This window comes from Mauremys reevesii, linkage group 3 (assembly GCF_016161935.1).
Source record: "Mauremys reevesii isolate NIE-2019 linkage group 3, ASM1616193v1, whole genome shotgun sequence".
Lineage (NCBI taxonomy): Eukaryota > Metazoa > Chordata > Testudines > Geoemydidae > Mauremys > Mauremys reevesii.
The window spans coordinates 143,283,407-143,301,727 of NC_052625.1; the positions used below are offsets into that span (position 1 = coordinate 143,283,407).

The 18,321-nt window shown below is 50.3% G+C and overlaps 3 protein-coding genes across 8 annotated transcripts in view; 1 reads left to right on the top strand and 2 right to left on the bottom strand.

Annotated features, from left to right (window-relative positions):
* The window catches only part of RARS2 (arginyl-tRNA synthetase 2, mitochondrial), a 55,125-nt gene extending 47,975 nt beyond the window's left edge, over positions 1–7,150 (top strand). For all 4 annotated transcript variants that reach the window (XM_039532869.1, XM_039532870.1, XM_039532873.1 and 1 more), the window contains 3 exons: positions 1,115–1,189; positions 1,840–1,903; positions 7,008–7,150. In XM_039532869.1, the coding sequence (XP_039388803.1) occupies positions 1,115–1,189; positions 1,840–1,903; positions 7,008–7,094 (226 nt within the window). In that variant the 3' untranslated portion in view covers positions 7,095–7,150. The remainder of the gene's footprint in view (positions 1–1,114; positions 1,190–1,839; positions 1,904–7,007) is intronic.
* Positions 7,151–10,020: 2,870 nt separating this feature from the next.
* Positions 10,021–18,321, bottom strand: part of SLC35A1 (solute carrier family 35 member A1) — a 38,427-nt gene continuing 30,126 nt past the window's right edge. For all 3 annotated transcript variants that reach the window (XM_039530082.1, XM_039530081.1, XM_039530080.1), the window contains exon 8: positions 10,021–11,382. In XM_039530082.1, coding sequence (XP_039386016.1) covers positions 11,249–11,382 — 134 coding nt within the window. In that variant the 3' untranslated portion in view covers positions 10,021–11,248. The remainder of the gene's footprint in view (positions 11,383–18,321) is intronic.
* LOC120400862 lies at positions 11,910–14,701 on the bottom strand. Its single transcript, XM_039530083.1, has one exon. It carries the CDS (start codon positions 13,299–13,301, stop codon positions 12,432–12,434), a length of 870 nt encoding a protein of 289 aa, XP_039386017.1. The 5' UTR covers positions 13,302–14,701; the 3' UTR covers positions 11,910–12,431.

An 18,321-nucleotide genomic window follows, 5' to 3' on the forward strand; every position in this document is an offset into this window, starting at 1 on the left:
TACCCCCCACCCCCTGTCCCGATTTTTCACATTTGCTGTCTGGTCTCCCTATCTAAGACGTCTCCTGATAGCTGAGTCCTCCTCCCCCGCTGTGTCCACTCCCCAGTTTTGTTGTAACTTGACCACAAGAGATAACACTACCAGGGAAGCTCTGCTTTTGTAAGAATGGACATTGGGATGGGAGGGCTTGGCAATCTATCAAAGAGTAGAGTGGTAGAAGATTCTCCTTCACAGTTCTGCTTTGGAGGGGACCCTGCTTTGAAGATCAAAGCTGTCAGGTGCAGGATTATTCCTACTAGCCTGGCAGAGAGAGCACTCAACAGAGCTATTCGGGAACATTTTATCTTTGCAGCTGTGTACATGTCTGAGTTTTAATACTGTTTTTCATCTCAGCTGACTGTATTTCATTATTTTGAAAACACACTTTTTTGTTTGTGTCTACTAATGGTCATTTTATGAGAGTCCCTTTAAGCTGTTGAAAATTCTGAGTCCCCTTTATTAAAAAGCCACATCCTTTAAGGTACTGCTTTATGACAGTGCCTCAAGTGCTCATTTAGTGTAGATTTTTCTTCTCATAATGGCCCACAATCAGCGATAAGATTTAAAGCAGAACATAATATTCCAGGAGCAACCATTTATTATCTTGACCACCTGTTGTGAGCTCTGAAAGCTACAGTATTCATTCAGCAAGTTTTAAATGTACTTCTGTATTATGATGATGCTATTCCCGACAGCTACAGTCACTTTCTTTATTCCTGGTTTAAGAACTTTAGTTAGCTGCTGCTCTACAAAGTGGAAAAAAGATAGATAGAAGAACACGAGCAATAGACGTGAATAACGAAGTCTGATCTTATATATATAATCTCATTACTCTCCTCCGCGCGATCGGATCGTCGTCCTCTCTCTCTCCCGACGCGCGCACCCGCCGCCGGTGGAGTGGAGGAACGGATGAATCGAAAGAGCGTTGGATTCGGATATATATCTAGATGAGACGCGATATATGATATCCCGAAAAAAATCGATACGCCGCCGATATGGCGGGTAGTGTAGACGTAGCCTTAGTTTTCTTGTAATTGCAAGCTGAGCTCTGAATTGTCCCTTACCTTCCCCCCAGATACGATGAGGTACTGTATAAATCCTCTGAAGATCTTCAGCCCAAGCACATTGTCAGCTACCTCCTAACACTCAGGTAAGGAATGAAATATTTGCTATTGCTGAACAGCTTTAATTCTCAGTTTCACCTGAATCAAACTCCAGTAACATCGACAAGTCAGCACAAGCAAACTTAGAACCTCCAGGCGTCTGGGTGCTCTGTTCCAGATCTGAACTCCACAGCTCGCCCTTGTGGACAGACCTAAAATCCCAAATCTGCATCCCTTTGCACATGGGGCAGGGTTGGATCTAGATCTAAATGTTTTGGCTCAGGCCCTTCTCTTGGAGGAGGGGAGAGGGAGAAACAAAGGAGGATAACTGAAGCAGAATGATTTGATAATACAAATCAAACTTGTAATCACTGAGACAGGCATGAGTGTCCTCTTGAAAACGTTATAGTACCCCAGACCAAATAACCCTTTGGTCCCTATTGTATATTTCCAGTATGTACTTCTAAAATTCTACATGTACCAGCAAGCCAAACTAGTAATTTCTTCTTTTATGAGACAGCTGTGAGACATAAAACTCATAATCTGGTCCTGAAAAGGACCAATTGCCCAAAGGCCCTTATAAATTGATTTTGGTCTGGTAGTTGGGGGTGGATCTCCTAGTTCTGCTGCTTTCTGCAGCCCACGTAACTGCTCTTCTTAAGGGAATTGCTGGTTCTAATCCACTTTTCTGTTTCAGCCATCTTGCTGCTGTGGCTCATAAAACGCTCCCTGTGAAAGGCAGTGCCCCTGAATTAGCCCAGGTACTGTGCATTATTGCTGTGTGACTATAATTCAGTATACTTGAGCTCTGTATCCTAAGAGAAACATAGTCTGTCTGACGAACAACTGCTTAGGAGGACACACCTATTTACTCTCCAAACAGTTGAAACTAAGAGGCGCTCTTGGAAGCACTAACTGTAGGGATGGCGCAAGGCTGGTTCTGAGCTGCAGAACTGCTTTTTTTTTTTTTTTTTTTTCTTCTCAAGTGAAGGAGCAGGAACTCATGGCTGCAAGCCAACCCTGACTGCCATGGGCTCTCTCTGGACCTCTTCAATGTGACCGTGAGCACCACTTAGAGGGAATTGCCGCAGAGCAATTGTTCCCTTTCTATCTCATTTCCTTCTCCCTAATATTCCGGAGAGTGTTTAACATTCTGGTTAGTTTCTGATGGTTTCCTCAGCTGTAAGTGAGAGGACAGAGATATGTGAGGTGACTGAACCTCGTCTCCCTAATTGCACTCACACAATACAAATCATCTATACTGCTGTCCTACCAACATAAGCTGTCAACTGCTTGTGCAGTTCCACCTAGATGCAAATTAGAAGGCTGTGAATCTTTGGGCGAGAGATCTGATCTCTTAACTATTGAGTAAATGCTACTGTAATTACACCATCTTTTGTTCTCTCATACTGATTTGAAAAGTAATTACGTATCTGCCTTTGATGATGACTTTCTTCAGGGTTGAGCTTTGCAATGTTCTGTTGTGAAAAAGAACAGTGACAAGATTATAAAGAATATATTCCATATGGTTGAGCTTAAAGCTCCATTGACTTTAATGCACCTTTTAGTAAGCACAATTTTTTTTTATAGAAGTGAGGTCAGATTCCCTGTAGTTCTGAAGAGTGGTGAAAGTTAGGTCCTCCCTCTTGTCTCCTAACACACACTCCCAAACACTTACTATTGCTGTGCTTTTAAATGCTTATTCCCAGAGCAAGTGGGACATGACTAAAGAAGAGACACTTCTGCCTTCTGGCAGCTTGTTCCATCTCCTGTGGGAACTGGAGAACAAGTCCAACTTAAGGCAAAGGACAAGTACATCTTCTCTGCGCACCTTACAAAACGGCAACTTTTACAGGGCCAGGTGTTCCTTCAAAGTGACATTTGATATTGTTCTTACCAACCTATTAGCCATCTACCAGTTTACATTCTTTATTGGCATGAAAAGCTATGCAAGTCTTGCCAGCACAGATCATTTTAATTTGTGTGCAGTTAAGTATCACTACTGGAGATGTGGTTTTGCTGCTGCTTTTTTTTTTTTTTAAGCCACACCAATAGAATATGAAAGCAGGCTTTTTTAATCATTCTGACTTAGATTTAGCTCTGTCTGATTCTAGATTTCCTCTTATACTCCATTGGGGGTGAGAGGTTTGGTGGGACTCTGAAGTATGGATGATGTATACAGACACATGCATACCCATAAATCCAGGTTCAATAAGTGACTTAAAAAATTGGGTTTTCAGGTAGAAACTGAGTATTCTGAAGCAGTAGAGGAGGGAGGAACTGGGGCTGAGAGAAAAATCAATATTCTTTACTGTGTAATTTCTTGAATACATCAGATGATAATATTGTGTTTGGGAAGGTGGTGGAGAAACTTCCATGAACAAGTAGTTGGGGTTTCTTTGATCTACAGCTGGGGATCGGACAGATAAGACCTGGTAGTTCTGTCTTCTAGAACGTGACTATCCTAAAGACAACGTGGGTGAGGTAATATCTTTTATTGGACCAACTTCTGTTGGTGAAAGAGACCAGCTTTTGACCTACATTGAGCTCTTATTCAGCTCTGGGAAGGGTACTCACAAGTTATGAATTTAAGCTCCAATCAAAAATACCCCATCACCCATGGGAGAACACTTTTCACAAAGCGATCACTCTATCTCTGCTTCTCAGTCCTCATCCTCAAAGAAAACCTGCACAACATTTTCAAAAGACAAGCTGGGGAGCTTGAATTTATAACTTTGCTAGACACTACAAATCAAAGACTGTATAAAGACACAGGATTCATGGTTTACTACAATAATCTGTAACTCACTATACCCCCTTTCTTGTCCTATGACTGCAGGCGTGTTAACAGGCCACTTCACCTTGCTGGGCCCTTAGAATGTGTTAATTACTTAGGCTAAAAAATTTGTTCCACCTTGTATTTTGCTATGACACTCTGGCTTGGTCTACACTACAGTTGGGTCAACATAAGGAAGCTTACATCAATGTAATTCTGCCAGCGTACACACTAGAGCCTTGCTGCCGCATACGTAAGTGCTCTACTACACCGACATAACAACTCCACCTCCATGAGGCATAGGGCTTATGTCAGTGTAGTTAGGGTGACACAGTGTCCCTGTAGACAGACACTTACTTAACATCGGCTGGTGGCTGTCATTCTTGTCAATTTCACGGCTCCATGCTGGGAGCCGTGAAATTGACAAGGAAGGGTATTGTCACTGGGGCAGGTGCGGGGCTCCAGCTAGAGCCTGGCTGCCCCCCAGTACCTGCTCCCAACACAGCTGCTGCCCATGCTCCCCACTCGGAACCTTGGTGCAGCTGCTGGACTCCCCACACAGAGCCAGGAGCCTCCCGGCAGCCACCGGGATGTGCCCGCTCAGCTCCCTGCTCCCAGCCAGTCGGCTCCCTAGGGGGAGCCCAGTGACTGCCCCAAGGCTTACGGCTCTCCACCAGGAGCTGCCCAGACTCTGAGTGCAGAGCTCTCCCCCAGGAGCCCAGCTGCAGTGGGGAGCAGAGAGCCCAGGGAAGCAGCCAGGCTACCGGCGGTGGGGAGCCGGGAGCCTCCAGGCAGTACCAGGGCTTACTGGGGGGAGTGCTGAGCCTCCAGCCAACAGCCCAGCCTAGCTCCCTGCTGACCCTATGTTAAGTCATCTTACAATTACTGCAGTAATTACTGCAGCGGTTCATGTCCACGCTATCCTCCTCCTGTTGGTGGTGCGTGTCCTCACCAGGACTGAAGAGGGGCAGTGTGGGAGGCTGAAAGCCCCCACTTACATTTTTGGTGTAGACAGGCCTTGTGAGTACCTTTCCCAGACCTGAAGAGGAGCTCGGTGTAGCTCAAGAGTTGTCTCTCCAACAGAAGTTGGTGCAATAAAAAATATTACTTCACCCACCTTGTCTCTCTAATATCCTGGGACCAGCATGGCTACGGCAACCAAACATGATTATGTTAGGCTGTCCACCAAATAAATGATCATGGGAAGGTGAGAGGACACGTCTATACTCAGCTTCTCAAAGATCCAGTGAGGCCACAAGGTGAATGTTTCTTACCTGTGTGCTGCTTGGAACTCCTTGTTTTTCTGACAGTTGCTGTGGCTCAGATCCACTCAAAGACTTAGGCACCTAACCCCCAGAATTAGCTGCCACTGCTATCCACATAACCCTCACTCAACTGCTGCCTAATCCTCAAGGCGCTGAAGTTACTGCCTCACTCTGGGCATCTACAGCCTATTTTATGCCTACGTGTCAGTGCAATCCATGAAGCTGGGGAAGACAAACACTCCTCTCTGCCTGGCTTCTTCCAGGCTCTAATGCGGTAGGCATGTTCGCTGCATGTTCCAAATCTGACCAGTGCAGGAGGTGCCACCTGCTTCCCTAACGCTTACACCAGTGGTTAGATCACTCGCCTGGGGTGTGGGAGACCAGATTCACTTCATCCCTTTGTATGACGGGGAGAAGGGATTTAAATAGGGGTCTCCTACCTGTGAGTGCCTGACCCACTGGTCTGAGCAGGGGGGAGGGGGAGGCCTCACTCAGTCTCTTCTGCTGAAGCTGTTCCACCTGGCATAAGAGTGATTTGAAGCAGGGGAACTGGACCCTGCAGCTCCCACCTCCCAGCTGGGTGCCCTAACCACCAGTCTATGGAGTCAGTCTCTGTGGCCCAGTGACAATTTCAGTAATTATACTAAGTGGAATGGCTTCGAGAGGAGATATTAGAATATCCTGGTGGTTTGGGCACACTCCTTAGAGGTAGGAGATCCCTGTTCAGATCCCTTCTCCCCAGCAGACGAGGGGAAACCAAACCTGAGTCTCCCACACCCTGGGTGAGTGCGCTAATCACTAGGCTAAAAGTTACAAGGGCGGCAATACCCCTCTCCCCCTCTTGTACAAGGAGCCAAGGGCTCTAATTCAGGCTTTATGGATCCCATTACTGTTCCAGAGGTGCCTAAAAGCTAGGCACTGCGACAGCTGAGTTCCTTTGTGGATCCAGAGCAGGGGTGGCCAGCCTGAGCCTGAGAAGGAGCCAGAATTTACCAATGTACATTGCCAAAGAGCCTCAGTAATATGTCAGCAGCATCCCATCAGCTCCCCACCCAGCACCTCCCGCCTGCCAGCAGCCTCATCAGTCAGCGCCTCTTGCCTGCTGCAATCAGCTGTTTTGCATGCGCAGGAGGCGCTGTGGGGGAGGGGGAGGAGTGAGAGCATGGCAGGCTCGGGGAAAGCAGCAGGGGCCTTGGGGGAAGGGTTGGAGGGGGGTCTGGGGCAGAGCAAGGGCTTGAGCAGGGAGGACCCACCCCAGCACATTGGAAAGATGGCGCCTGTAGCTCCAGCCCCAGAGTCAGTGCCTAGGCAAGGAGCTGCATATTCACTTCTGACGAGCCACAGGTTGGCCCCCCCCAAACCAGACCAATCGTCTTGTGTTCCACCATGGCAGCTCTTCACTCTGCTTGTTCCTGTGCTAGGCTTTCTGCAGCAGGGTCTTGGTCCCTCAGGCTGGGAGTCCAGGCTGGATGTGGCTAGAGACCTGTGTCTGACTTTGGCTTGAATGGTCTACAACATTGGGAATAAATTCCACCACTTTCACCCTTAGATCAGTTGTTCAGTGCTACTGTGGCAGAGGATGAACGTGGCTTCCTCTAGTCCTTGAGCTGCTACTAGTATTCGGCACTTTGTATCTTCATAGTGTTGGACAAACCATAATCCTCAGACTCCTTTTAAACAAAGATGACACACACGTAGCTGTCTTCATTTTTAACAAGCTTCCTTCTAGCCCTTTCCTTGAGCCTATGCTCCTTGGTCATGTAAGTATAAACCGCTATTCAGATGGAGGGACTGCATAAGTTGATTGCTACTTTTATTTTGCAGGCACGACTCCACCTCTTCCAGGCTGCACGTTCTGTTCTAGCTAATGGAATGAAACTTCTTGGAATCACCCCTGTCACCCAAATGTAACAACAGAGCCTCTTGCAATGTAAATTAAGCTTCTTAGTAAAAGTTTTTAATGAGAATTCAGCCACTGTTTTGACCTTCATTGTTTCTTCAGTCCTACAAACTCTCTTCTTGTCTGGTCTTTGGTGTTCTCCTGTGCCTCAAGCTCAAGGCAGTGTACTAACAGCTTCTCATGGGACAGAACCCTATTGTTCATTTCCCTGTCTCACTGCCACTTATAATGTTATACCCTTGATAGTGCTTCAAGCCGTCTGAAAATGTTGGCTGCAGTCCCTGTTATCGATGAGGGAGGGTCATATGTTTGCACAGGTACAACAGCTTGGAGCACTTCATTTGTCCTTTTCCTAAGAGAATTACCACTGAACTATATACCCCATTGAACAAAGGCTCTGCTCCACTTAACAGCTCCACTCCTAGGACTTCCATTTCCTCTCTACATATAAAAGAGCTTTCGGTACTGGATAGATGTCTCCCCTTTTCTTTTCATACACCTGGGTCTGCATAGAGCTACATTTACATATGGCCTTATTGGCATCTTCTGTAACTCCCAAGTTCTGTATATCCACTGATTCTGTTAGTGGAGGATAAGCAAGGTAGCAGGTAGGGGTTTTTTGGTGAGGCAGGGTGCTTTTGCTTTGAGACAGAGTCAGTGTTTCACCCTCACGTGTCCACAAGCATTTGAGTCCCTTCTCTTGCGCTTCCTCTCACTAAAAACATCGTCCCTTCAGTTTATTTCACTCCTGTTTCACAGTTCAATATTACTTACTGTCCCACCCACCTTGAGCCCTTGTTAGCGATTAAATCGAAGTTTATCTAAACCTAATAGTGTAATAGCTCTAGATGCTTCATCTACTGCTGCAATTCAATTCACACGAACTATGGTTTGGTTACAGGCTGCTCTGGGTTTCCCATTGCCTTTATGAGCTTTCCCACTTCAACTATATGGCCCGGACCAGCTGCCAAACCTTCTTTGGCCCTCCAGGAGACTTCGCCCCAGTTTCAAAGGAAAAGATGGCTCTGAGAAGTGGTTTGGTTTGGTTTTTTAGATGAAGAAACATTAGCATGAACACCACATCATAATCTAAGGATAATACCACTGAGCACAAGCTGCAGCCTTGGAGCAGCTGTGCCATAAAACAATACGATAGTGGAAGGGAAGGGAGCCTGACATATTACCCTATTGCTATTTCATGACTCGCAATAAGAGGCCTTGCCAGAATTTATGTCTGTGTTTCCTGAATAAAATCCAAGCGACTTTGTCCTTGGAAGATTAATTCTAAGTACAGCCCCCACCCCTGCCAGATTAGCTCTGAACGCTCTACTTAAAGTGGACGGAGGCACACGGCTGCTAAAGTCACCTCAGAGGGAGGGGTAAAGGAAAAAGTTCTCATTTTATGAGTCAGCTCGATTCACAACATTTCATTAGTGTTGAAAGACAAGCACCAGAGGGAATGAGGAAGAGGAACAAATGAGCTAATATTTACTTTTCTATCCTCCATTGATGATGTTCTCTTAACCCAGTGCACTTCTCCCCTGCTAACCAATGCCTTAATGTGTATACTCCTGGGGGAATGCTATGCCCTGCGGGGGGTGCAGAATTGATACCTTCTGCAGGTTTCTTGGCTCCACTGCAGAAAAATGGGGGAGCAGGGCCAGCTTTAGGGCAATTCAGCCGATTCCCCGGAATCAGGCCTCGCGCCCCTAAGAGGGCCCCGCAACGTCCCGAAGGAGCTGCTGCCGAAGTCCTGCCGCTGTTTTCAGCGGCAGCTCAGTCACTGCTGCAAAGGAAGGACTCTTTGCTGAAATGCCACCGAAGGCACCGGCAGCCAGTTGAGCTGCCACCAAAGTCCTGGCACTGTTGGCGGCAGCAGCTCAATCGTTGCCACTGTCTTTGGTGGCATTTTGGCGGAGGGTCCTTCCTCCGTGGCAGCGATTGAGCTGCCGCTGAAGACAGCAGCGGGACTTCGGCGGCAGCTCCTTCAAATCGGGCCCTGTGGTGCCTAAAGCCGGCCCTGTGGGGGGAGCAAAGTTGCAGGGGATTTTCCAGGCCTCCTGAGGGTCACAGTGCATAATAAACCCAAATCAAGTCCTTTGTGTACATTCAGTTTTGCTATTTTCCCCTCCATAGTCAAGTTAAAATTTCTCTTTTGTTTGTTGGGAGTTTTCTTTACCTTAGAGAAGAATTTTAAAGACTAGGAAAAGGCACAGTGAAAATAAAAACTTGAGAGGGGCAGGTCCTTCTGCTCTTAATATCCTTTTTGAAGTGGATCAGAGTTCAAAAGGCTGATGTCTTTTTAAGGTGGGGTAATGGGTTGCACATTAAGCTGTTTCATGACGAAGGAACCAATGAAGTAGAATTTCAACAGCCTCCTATGTTTGACTTTTACAGCTCTCAAACAGCAACAGCATTAATCACCTTTGGCCAGGTCGAGAATTTAGTCAATTATGCAAGTTAACCTGAATAAATGTACCAACATTGGTTTTCTAGAAATGAAATGGTACAAAGTGCCCTGTAGCCATTAATTGCTGTGTATGTTTTCTATGAATGCATTGACTAAATGGGCTGTATTGATCTATACCTTCCAAAGAATTGAGGATCAACTACAGCAGTGGTTTTGCCCTCTCAGGCATTTGTTGAACCTATGCAGGTTTCAGTCACCCTTCAACAAACAAAACACAAACTTTAGGAAAACACTTCTAGGATTTACACGCATTCCTCTGCTGTGCACGCAGAAAGGCTCAATCTGTGATATGGCACAGAAAACGACTTGGAATATAGATAAAAAGTATGCATCAGCCTCAAACCAAAAACCACACGGCCTGACTTGACACCAATACAGAGATGTGAAGAGAACACCGACCTACAACATTAGGGGTTCCCCCATGTAATTAGTGAACTAGTTTCACAAATTACTCCTAACAAAAATGGGACATTTTACAATAGTTTTATAAAAGATACAAACATCTTCACATTTTAAAAGTTACTCAATGAAAAATGTACTTGTACATTGTAACAGGTGTGTTCCACTGTGACTGAAAGCAACAATTGTACTTAGTGACTAAAAGATGTTCAATATAGACGAAGTTATTATGATAGTAGTTTTTTCCTTTCGACAGTCCACTCTTGCTCACATTCATCCTATTAGTAAGACTAAGTTTTTATCTGGGATATTTTTAGTAGAAGTCAAGAACAGGTCAGGGGCTGCCGTGAATTCCCATGACCTGTCCCTGACTTTCACTAAAAATATCCTTGACAAAAGGGGTAGGTGGGTTCAGCACCCACTGCTGCAGTGCATGGGAGCTCCAGGGTATCCCTGCCCCTGGGGCTGGGCTGCTGTGGGATCCCCTTGCCCGGGGCACCTGGTAGCTGCAGAGTCCTCCAGCCGCTGGCCGCAGTTGGGCAGGTGTGGGGCGTGCCTGCTGCGGCTCGGCAGGTGCGCGGGGTCCCGCCGGCCGCCCACCGTGGCTGGGTAGCTGCTGAGGGTCCCCCACCAGGTTGGCAGCTGGGAGCTGTGAGGCCAAGGGCAGAAAATGTAACAGAGGTCAATGGAAGTCACGGATTCCGTGACATAATCGTAGCCTTACCTATTATTAACAGTTAATTTACCTAAAGAGGGTGTGAGCTCAGCAACCAGTTGGTATTCAAGATGATACACCTATTAGTCAAAGGAAAGGTTCTTCTTTCCCTACATTTGGGTAAGCAGACCAACATTTTCAGAATTCTGGAGCCAAATGAGTGCAAGGAGCAGCTTTGGCAATGAGATATCTTTTAGACAGAGCCTTTGAGCATTTCTGCCCATAAATGGCACAATACAGTCAATTCAATACAGTCAATTCAATACAGCCGGAGAGAATGTCCCTCTTTTATATACAACAGAAGGTTCAATTCCTTCGTTCTTCATTCCGGGTAGGTGGGCTCCTCACAGTCCAACATGAAAGGAACATGCCTTACATGAACTAGCTTCTTCAGGAGCTTGGCAATAATGGAGAGTCTGTATCATCCAATGAAAACCCTTCACTTCCTTGCAGAATTAACTGCTGCTTTTTATTCTGTCCAAGTTAAGTCTTTTCATGACTAGTTTAAGGCCAATTAAAAACAAGTTTTTCCTCCTAAGTCTTTCCTTTGCAGTGTCTCTTGTCCTTTGTTATAGCAAACATCACATATGAATAAGTTTCTCTTTTGAACTCACTGTCTCTAACAGTGGCTGGATTTTTGTGGTGTCTTGTCGAGGTAATCCATACAGGTATATAGAAATACAAACAAGGAGAGCACCGAGAGCAAAGCTTACAGCTGGAAGGAAACAAAACATTGTTTAAACACTCAGCTCCAAATGAAAACAAAAAAATAAAACTTCCATGGGAGACTTAACTGAGAAAGTTACAGGCTACTATTCCAACATCCTCCTTAATTACAACTCTAAGGGAAATGTGAGTGGTCATCCTAATAATCTGTAGAATTAGTATGTTTTGACAGTGAAAAAAGATGGTTACTCACCTTTGTAACTGTTGTTCTTTGAGATGTGTTGCTCATATCCATTCCAGTTAGGTGCGCGCTGCGTGCACGTTCGTTGGAAGATTTTTACCCTAGCAACCCCCGGTGGGTCGCCCCCTGGAGTGGCGCCGTCATGGCGCCGGATATATACCCCTGACGACCCGACCGCTCCTCAGTTCCTTCTTGCCGGTTACTCTGACAGCGGGGAAGGAGGGCGGGTTTGGAATGGATATGAGCAACACATCTCAAAGAACAACAGTTACAAAGGTGAGTAACCGTCTTTTCTTCTTCGAGTGCTTGCTCATATCCATTCCAGTTAGGTGATTCCCAAGCCTTACCTAGGCGGTGGGGTCAGAGTGAGATGTCGCAGAGTGTAATACTGCGGAGCCAAAGGCTGCGTCATCCCTGGACTGCTGAACCAGGGCATAGTGAGAGGCGAAGGTATGGACCAAGGATCAGGTAGCTGCGCGACATATCTCGTGGATGGGCATGTGAGCCAGGAAAGCAGCAGATGAGGCTTGAGCCCTGGTAGAGTGGGCAGTGAGGTGGCTCGACGGAACATGAGCCAAGTCGTAACAGGTGCGGATGCAAGATGTCACCCAGGATGAAATCCTCTGTGAGGAAACGGGTAGGCCCTTCATACGCTCTGCCACCACGATGAAGAGTTGGGGGATTCTGCGGAAGGGCTTTGTCCGCTCGATATAAAAAGCGAATGCTCTACGGATGTCTAGGGAATGCAGTTGTTGCTCTCTGTGTGATGAATGTGGCTTTGGGAAGAACACCGGAAGGAAGATCTCCTGGTTAACATGGAAGGCCAATACCACTTTGGGGAGAAAGGCAGGGTGTGGTCACAACTGCACCTTGTCCTTGTGGAACACAGTATAAGGAGGGTCCACTGTGAGAGCCCAAAGCTTGGAAACTCGTCTTGCCGATGTGATGGCCACGAGGAAGGCGGTTTTCCAGGACAGGTAGAGAAGGGAGCAAGTTGCTAATGGCTCGAATGGGGCCGACATAAGTCTGGTAAGAACCAGGTTGAGGTCCCAGGTCGGGGCGGGGCAGCGTACCTGGGGGTATAGGCGCTCCATGCCCTTGAGGAATCTAGATACCACAGGATGCGAAAACACCAAGCGGCCATTCTCCCCTGGGTGGAAGGTAGAGATGGCTGCCAAGTGCACCCTCAAAGATGGTACCGCTAGGCCCTGTTGCTTAAGAGACCAGTAGTAGTCCAAGATGGTGGGGATGGAGACCTCAGCGGGAAGAACGTTGTGCTCTCCACACCAGCATGTGAAACGCTTCCACTTGGCCAGATATGTTGCTCTAGTGGAAGGCTTTCTGCTACCTAAGAGTACTTGTTGCACTGGGACAGAGTAACGCAACTCAGACTGGGTCAACCACTCAGGAGCCATGCCGTGAGATGGAGGGATTGTAGGTCTGGGTGACGCAGTTTGCCATGATCCTGAGTTATCAGGTCCAGGTGAAGAGGTAGTGGGATAGGGTCGGCTATTGACAGGTCTAGCAACATGGTATACCAGTGCTACCTGGGCCACGCTGGAGCGATCATGATCAAGCGGGCTCTGTCTCTGCATATTTTCAGCAGGACCTTGTGGACGAGTGGGAACAGTGGAGAAGCGTATAGCAGGTGAGACGTCCACGGTATCAGGAAAGCGTCCGCTATGGAACCCTGCGAGAGGCCTTGAAAGGAACAGAACATCTGGCATTTCCTGTTCTCACGGGACGCGAAGAGATCTATACGGGGAAATCCCCACTTCCGGAAAACCGAAAGAATAATGTCCGGGCGAAGCGACCACTTGTGAGAAAGGAAGGATCTGCTGAGGCGATCCGACAGAGTGTTCCGAACCCCCGGCAGAAAGGACGCTATGAGGTCTATGGAGTGGGCTATACAAAAGTCCCAGAGTCGCAAGGCCTCCTGACAAAGGGTCGAGGACATTGTCCCGCCCTGTTTGTTTATATAGTACATGGCTGTTGTGTTGTCGGTGAATACTGACACACAACGGCCTTGCAAGTGCTGATGGAACGCCTGGCAAGCAAGGCGGACTGCTCTCAGCTCCCAGACATTGATGTGCAAGGCCAGTTCCTGAGATGACCAAAGGCCTTGAGTGCGTAGATGCCCGAGGTGAGCACCCCAACCGAGAGATGATGTGTCCATCGTCAGGGATGCAGAGGGCTGGGGCGGATGGAACGGCAGTCCTGCACACACCAGGGAGGGGGTCAGCCACCATTCGGAGGAGCCTAAGACGCTCGGGGGAACGGTGACGATCATGTCTATGGCATCCCTGCCTGGTCGGTACACTGAGTTGAGCCACGACTGGAGGGAACGGAGGCGTAGTCTGGCGTATTTCATCACAAACGTGCAGGCCGCCATGTGACCCAGGAGACCGAGGCAAGTGTGAACCGAAGTCAACGGAGCAACTTGCAGACTCTGGATGATGTCCACCATTGCGTGGAACCGGGGCAGCGGTAAGCAGGCTGTGGCGAGGTTGGAGTCCAGGGTGGCGCCAATGAAGTCTATCCTCTGAGTGGGAGTCAGAGTTGATTTTTCCGCATTGATCATTAGGCCTGGATGTAGGAAAAGGTCCTTGACAATGCCGACGTGATGGATCACTTGTGCCTCGGAGGCCCCTCGGATGAGCCAGTCATCTAGATACGGAAAAACGTGTATCCGATGGCGGCGGAGGTGGGCGGCGACTACAGCCATGCATTTTGTAAATACTCTTGGGGCTGTAGAGAGTCCGAACGGTAGGACTGTGAACTGAAAACGTTGGCGGTTGATTACGAACCGGAGGAACCTCCTGTGAGGTGGGTAGATGGCTATGTGAAAATACGCATCTTTCATGTCAAGGGCGGCATACCAGTCTCCGGGATCCAGGGATGGGATGATGGTCCCCAGGGATACCATACGGAACTTCAACTTTATCATGTATCTGTTGAGTTCCCACAGATCCAGGATGGGTCTGAGACCCCCCCTTTGCTTTGGGGATTAGGAAGTAGCGGGAGTAAAACCCCGTGCCCCATTTGTGTTCCGGTACCTCCTCTATGGCTCCTTTGGCAAGGAGTGTCTGCACCTCCTGGAGGAGGAGCTGCTCGTGAGAGGGGTCCTGAAGAGGGACGAGGAAGGGGGGGCGTGAAATAAATTGGAGGTGGTACCCAAATTCCAGCGTGCGTAAGACCCAGCGATCTGACGTTAGCCGGGACCACGCAGGGAGGAAAAGGGAAAGGCGGTTGTAGAAAGGAGGGAACGGATCCTGTGATGATAGTGGTACGACGCCCTCGGGCGCACCTTCAAAAGGAGGGTTTTGGCCCTGTGGAAGGTTTGGAGGAACCTTGGTTCTGGCCACCTTGGTTGCCTGATTGCCTCTGGCGACCGGTTCTACCCCGCCTTCTAGCAAAGTCCTGTCTCTGTCTGGGCTGAGGGTAAGAGCGGTGTGGCTGGGGGCGGAAGGGCCTGCGCTGGGTCACTGGCGTGTGCATGCCTAGTGAGCACATAATGACCCTGTTATCTTTTAGGCTTTGCAGCCTAGGGTCTGTCTTATCAGAGAACAGGCCTGGCCCTTCAAAGGGGAGGTCCTGGATTGTATGTTGGAACTCCGGAGGGAGGCCTGAGACTTGCAGCCATGAGATACGCCTCTTAGTAACCCCAGAGGCCTAGGGTCCTGGCCGCTGAGTCTGCGGCGTCCAGGGAAGCCTGGAGGGAAGTTCTAGCGACCTCTTTTCCCTCGTCCAGGATGGCCGCAAATTCCTGTCGGGAGTCCTGCGGGAGCAACTCCTTGAATTTATCCGCCGCCGCCCAGGTATTGTAGTTATAGCGGCTAAGGAGGGCTTATTGATTAGCCACGCAGAGTTGGAGTGCCCCTGCAGAATAGACTTTGCGCCCCAGCAAGTCCATGCGCCTCGCGTCCTTTGATTTCGGGGCTGGAGCCTGCTGGCCATGGCGCTCTCTCTCGTTGACCGACTGGACAACTAGGGAGCAAGGAGGAGGATGGACGTATAAGTATTCATAGCCCTTGGAGGGCACCATGTATTTATGTTCCACTCCGCGGGCAGCAGGTGGGACAGAGGCCGGAGACTGCCAGATCGTGTTGGCATTGGCCTGGATCGTCCATATAAAGGGGGGGCCACTCTTGTGGGGGCATCACATGATAAGATGTCCACCACGGGGTCCTCTACCTCCGGGACCTCCTCGACTTGCAAGTTCATATTCTGTGCCACACGCCAGAGGAGGTCCTGGTGGGCCCTCAGGTCGATTGGTGGAGGGCCTACAGACGATGTTCCGGCTACCGCCTTGTCAGGGGAGGAGGATGAGGAGAGACCTGGGACAAGTGGGTCAGTCAAGGGTTCTTCTTACTGGACAGCCTCTGTCTCCCGTGGGATCTGGGAATCCTGAGGCTGGACCGACACTTCCTCCGAAGCAGAAGGAGGAGGCGACTTATCGTAGCTTCCAGCACCCGGTGTTCTGATGTGGCAGAACGCAATGGACCTGGATGTGCACCTTGGGCCTGATGATATGCCCAAGGTGTCCAGAATGCCCACTGTTGAGGACCGTGATCCTGAGCCTAGGGCTCGTGGAATATCGCGGCGGGTACATCGGCGTCCTTGTCTTGGGCATACGCACTGTCCGCCTGCGAAGACACAGACGGGTGCCGGGACGGCCAGGGACGAGCTAAAAGACCCTGGTACGAGCCCTTTCTCTCGCCGTTGGTGATCTCCTCAGCACCGGGGATCGGTACCTGGAGTCATACCGGTGCCGAGAGCGAGACCGAGACCTGCGACCAGCATGGTGCCAGGAGGTCGACCTGGATCTCGAAGGTCTGCAGCGGGAACGGCTGCGAGAGTCGCGGTGCCGGGAGTGGTGCCGAGAGCTGGAGCAGTACCGAGAGTACCGGGCCGGAGGTCGAGATGTCGATCTATGCCGCGAGTACGACCAGTACCGAATGGGCGAGCGGTGCCGGGACCGTGATCGTCGATGAGACCGCGAACGGCGCTGGGACCTGGATCATGACCGGTGCCGCTCTGCCGAGCCGACTGAGGGAGGCCTCCTTATGGCTGGCTTGCCTCTGGAGTATAATACCCGCACCGGCGGTGCCGGGGGTTGAGGTAGGACAGACTCAGTCATGGCAATAAGGTCCCTGGCTGTGGAGAATGTCTCCAGTGTAGAGGGGACCGTAAGCTCAACCACAGGCCTCAGCGGGGAGCTCTCAGGGACCGGACTCGACGGCCCCCGCGGGACCAGAGTCAAAAGTACTGCAGCAGCCAGTGCCTCAGCAGGTGCAGGTGCCGGGCGGTCCGAATGGGGCTGCGTCTGTGGCGCCGAAGGCACAGAGGTAAAGGACTTCGATCTCTTCTGCTTCGGGGAGAGAGATCAGTGCCGAGCAGGACCCTGCGCCAGAGATGGCCGGTGCCGCAGTGTTTTGGCGGTGCCGGCATGGTCTAGTGCCGGAGGAGCGCTGCTAGCAGTGCGCTCAGCGGTCGGTGCCGAGGACGGAGGGTTCAAAGCTGCCTCCATGAGGAGATTCTTTAGACGAAAGTCTCTCTCTTTCTTTGTCCGCGGCTTAAATGCCTTGCAAATACGGCACTTATCTGTAATGTGTGATTCCCCGAGGCACTTTAGACAAGAGTCATGGGGATCGCTTGTGGGCATCAGCTTATGACAGGCCGAGCACGGTTTGAACCCCGGTGAACCGGGCATGGGCCCCGGCACCGGGAAGGGGCTAATGCCCAAACCCCGCTGAACTATATACACTAACTATTTAAGAAAAAACGGTTACTTACCTTTGTGCCTGCGAAGGAGCTCTTGGTGTGCTCTTAAGTCAATTGGCGGGGGACCCGCTGATGACGAGCCTGCCACCGCCTCATCTGGGGGAGAGGAGGAGGAAGAAGTGCCAGGCAGAATGGCATCGTGGTCAGCATCCGGCTCCTGTAAGGGTTCCTGCCCCAGAGGTTCCTGGGCAGGCTGAGCGCCTTCGTCCGCACCGGATGGTACCTCAGTGTCGACTGGGGGGCGGCTTACGGTAGCCTCTGGGACGCGTGTCTCCTGCGATACAGTGCGCATAGGAGGCACAGGAGGGCCTTGGCTTTGGTGGTAGGCCCAAGGAGTCCAATAACCCCACTGATTTGGGTCCTGGTCCGCAGGATGGGATTGCCGGAAAACTCCCGTAGGGACCTGAGAGTCGTGGTCATCGACATAGTAGCTGTCGGCGTGTGAGGATGCCGAAGCGTGTCGAGAGGGCCAAGGAGGAGCAGATAAGCCTTCTGCCGAAGTGCCTACCGATCTCAGTTGCCGCCTTTGTGGTGAACGGTGCCGGGAGGCCTCTCGGTACCGAGAGCAGGAGCGAGAATGGGACCTGCGACCTGTGCGGTGCCGGGAGGTTGAGTGGGATCTCCACGATCGGTGCCAGGAGCGACTCCGCGAGTAGCGGCGGCCATAGCGGTACCGGGAACTGGACCGGTGCCGGGAGTGACGGGTCGGAGATCTAGAGTCCGACCGGTGCCGCGAGTCCGACTGGTGCCGCGTGGTCGAGCGGTGCCGGGACTGCGAGCGGCGGTGCGATCGACGGCCGGATCGAGATCGGCGCCGAGAGCAGGAGCGGGATCGGCGTCGAGAACGGGAACGGGTTCGGTGCCGGTCAGCGTCGGTGCCAGCAGGTGGCCTGAACATGGACGGCTTGCCCATAGAGCGGGGCGCCCGCACCGGCGGTGCCGGGGGCGGTGGCACAACCGGTT

What these genes read in the sequence shown, in the direction of transcription:
- LOC120400862 (XM_039530083.1), bottom strand. Translation starts at nt 13,301, where the DNA reads ATGCCAGATGTTCTGTTCCTTTCAAGGCCTCTCGCAGGGTTCCATAGC.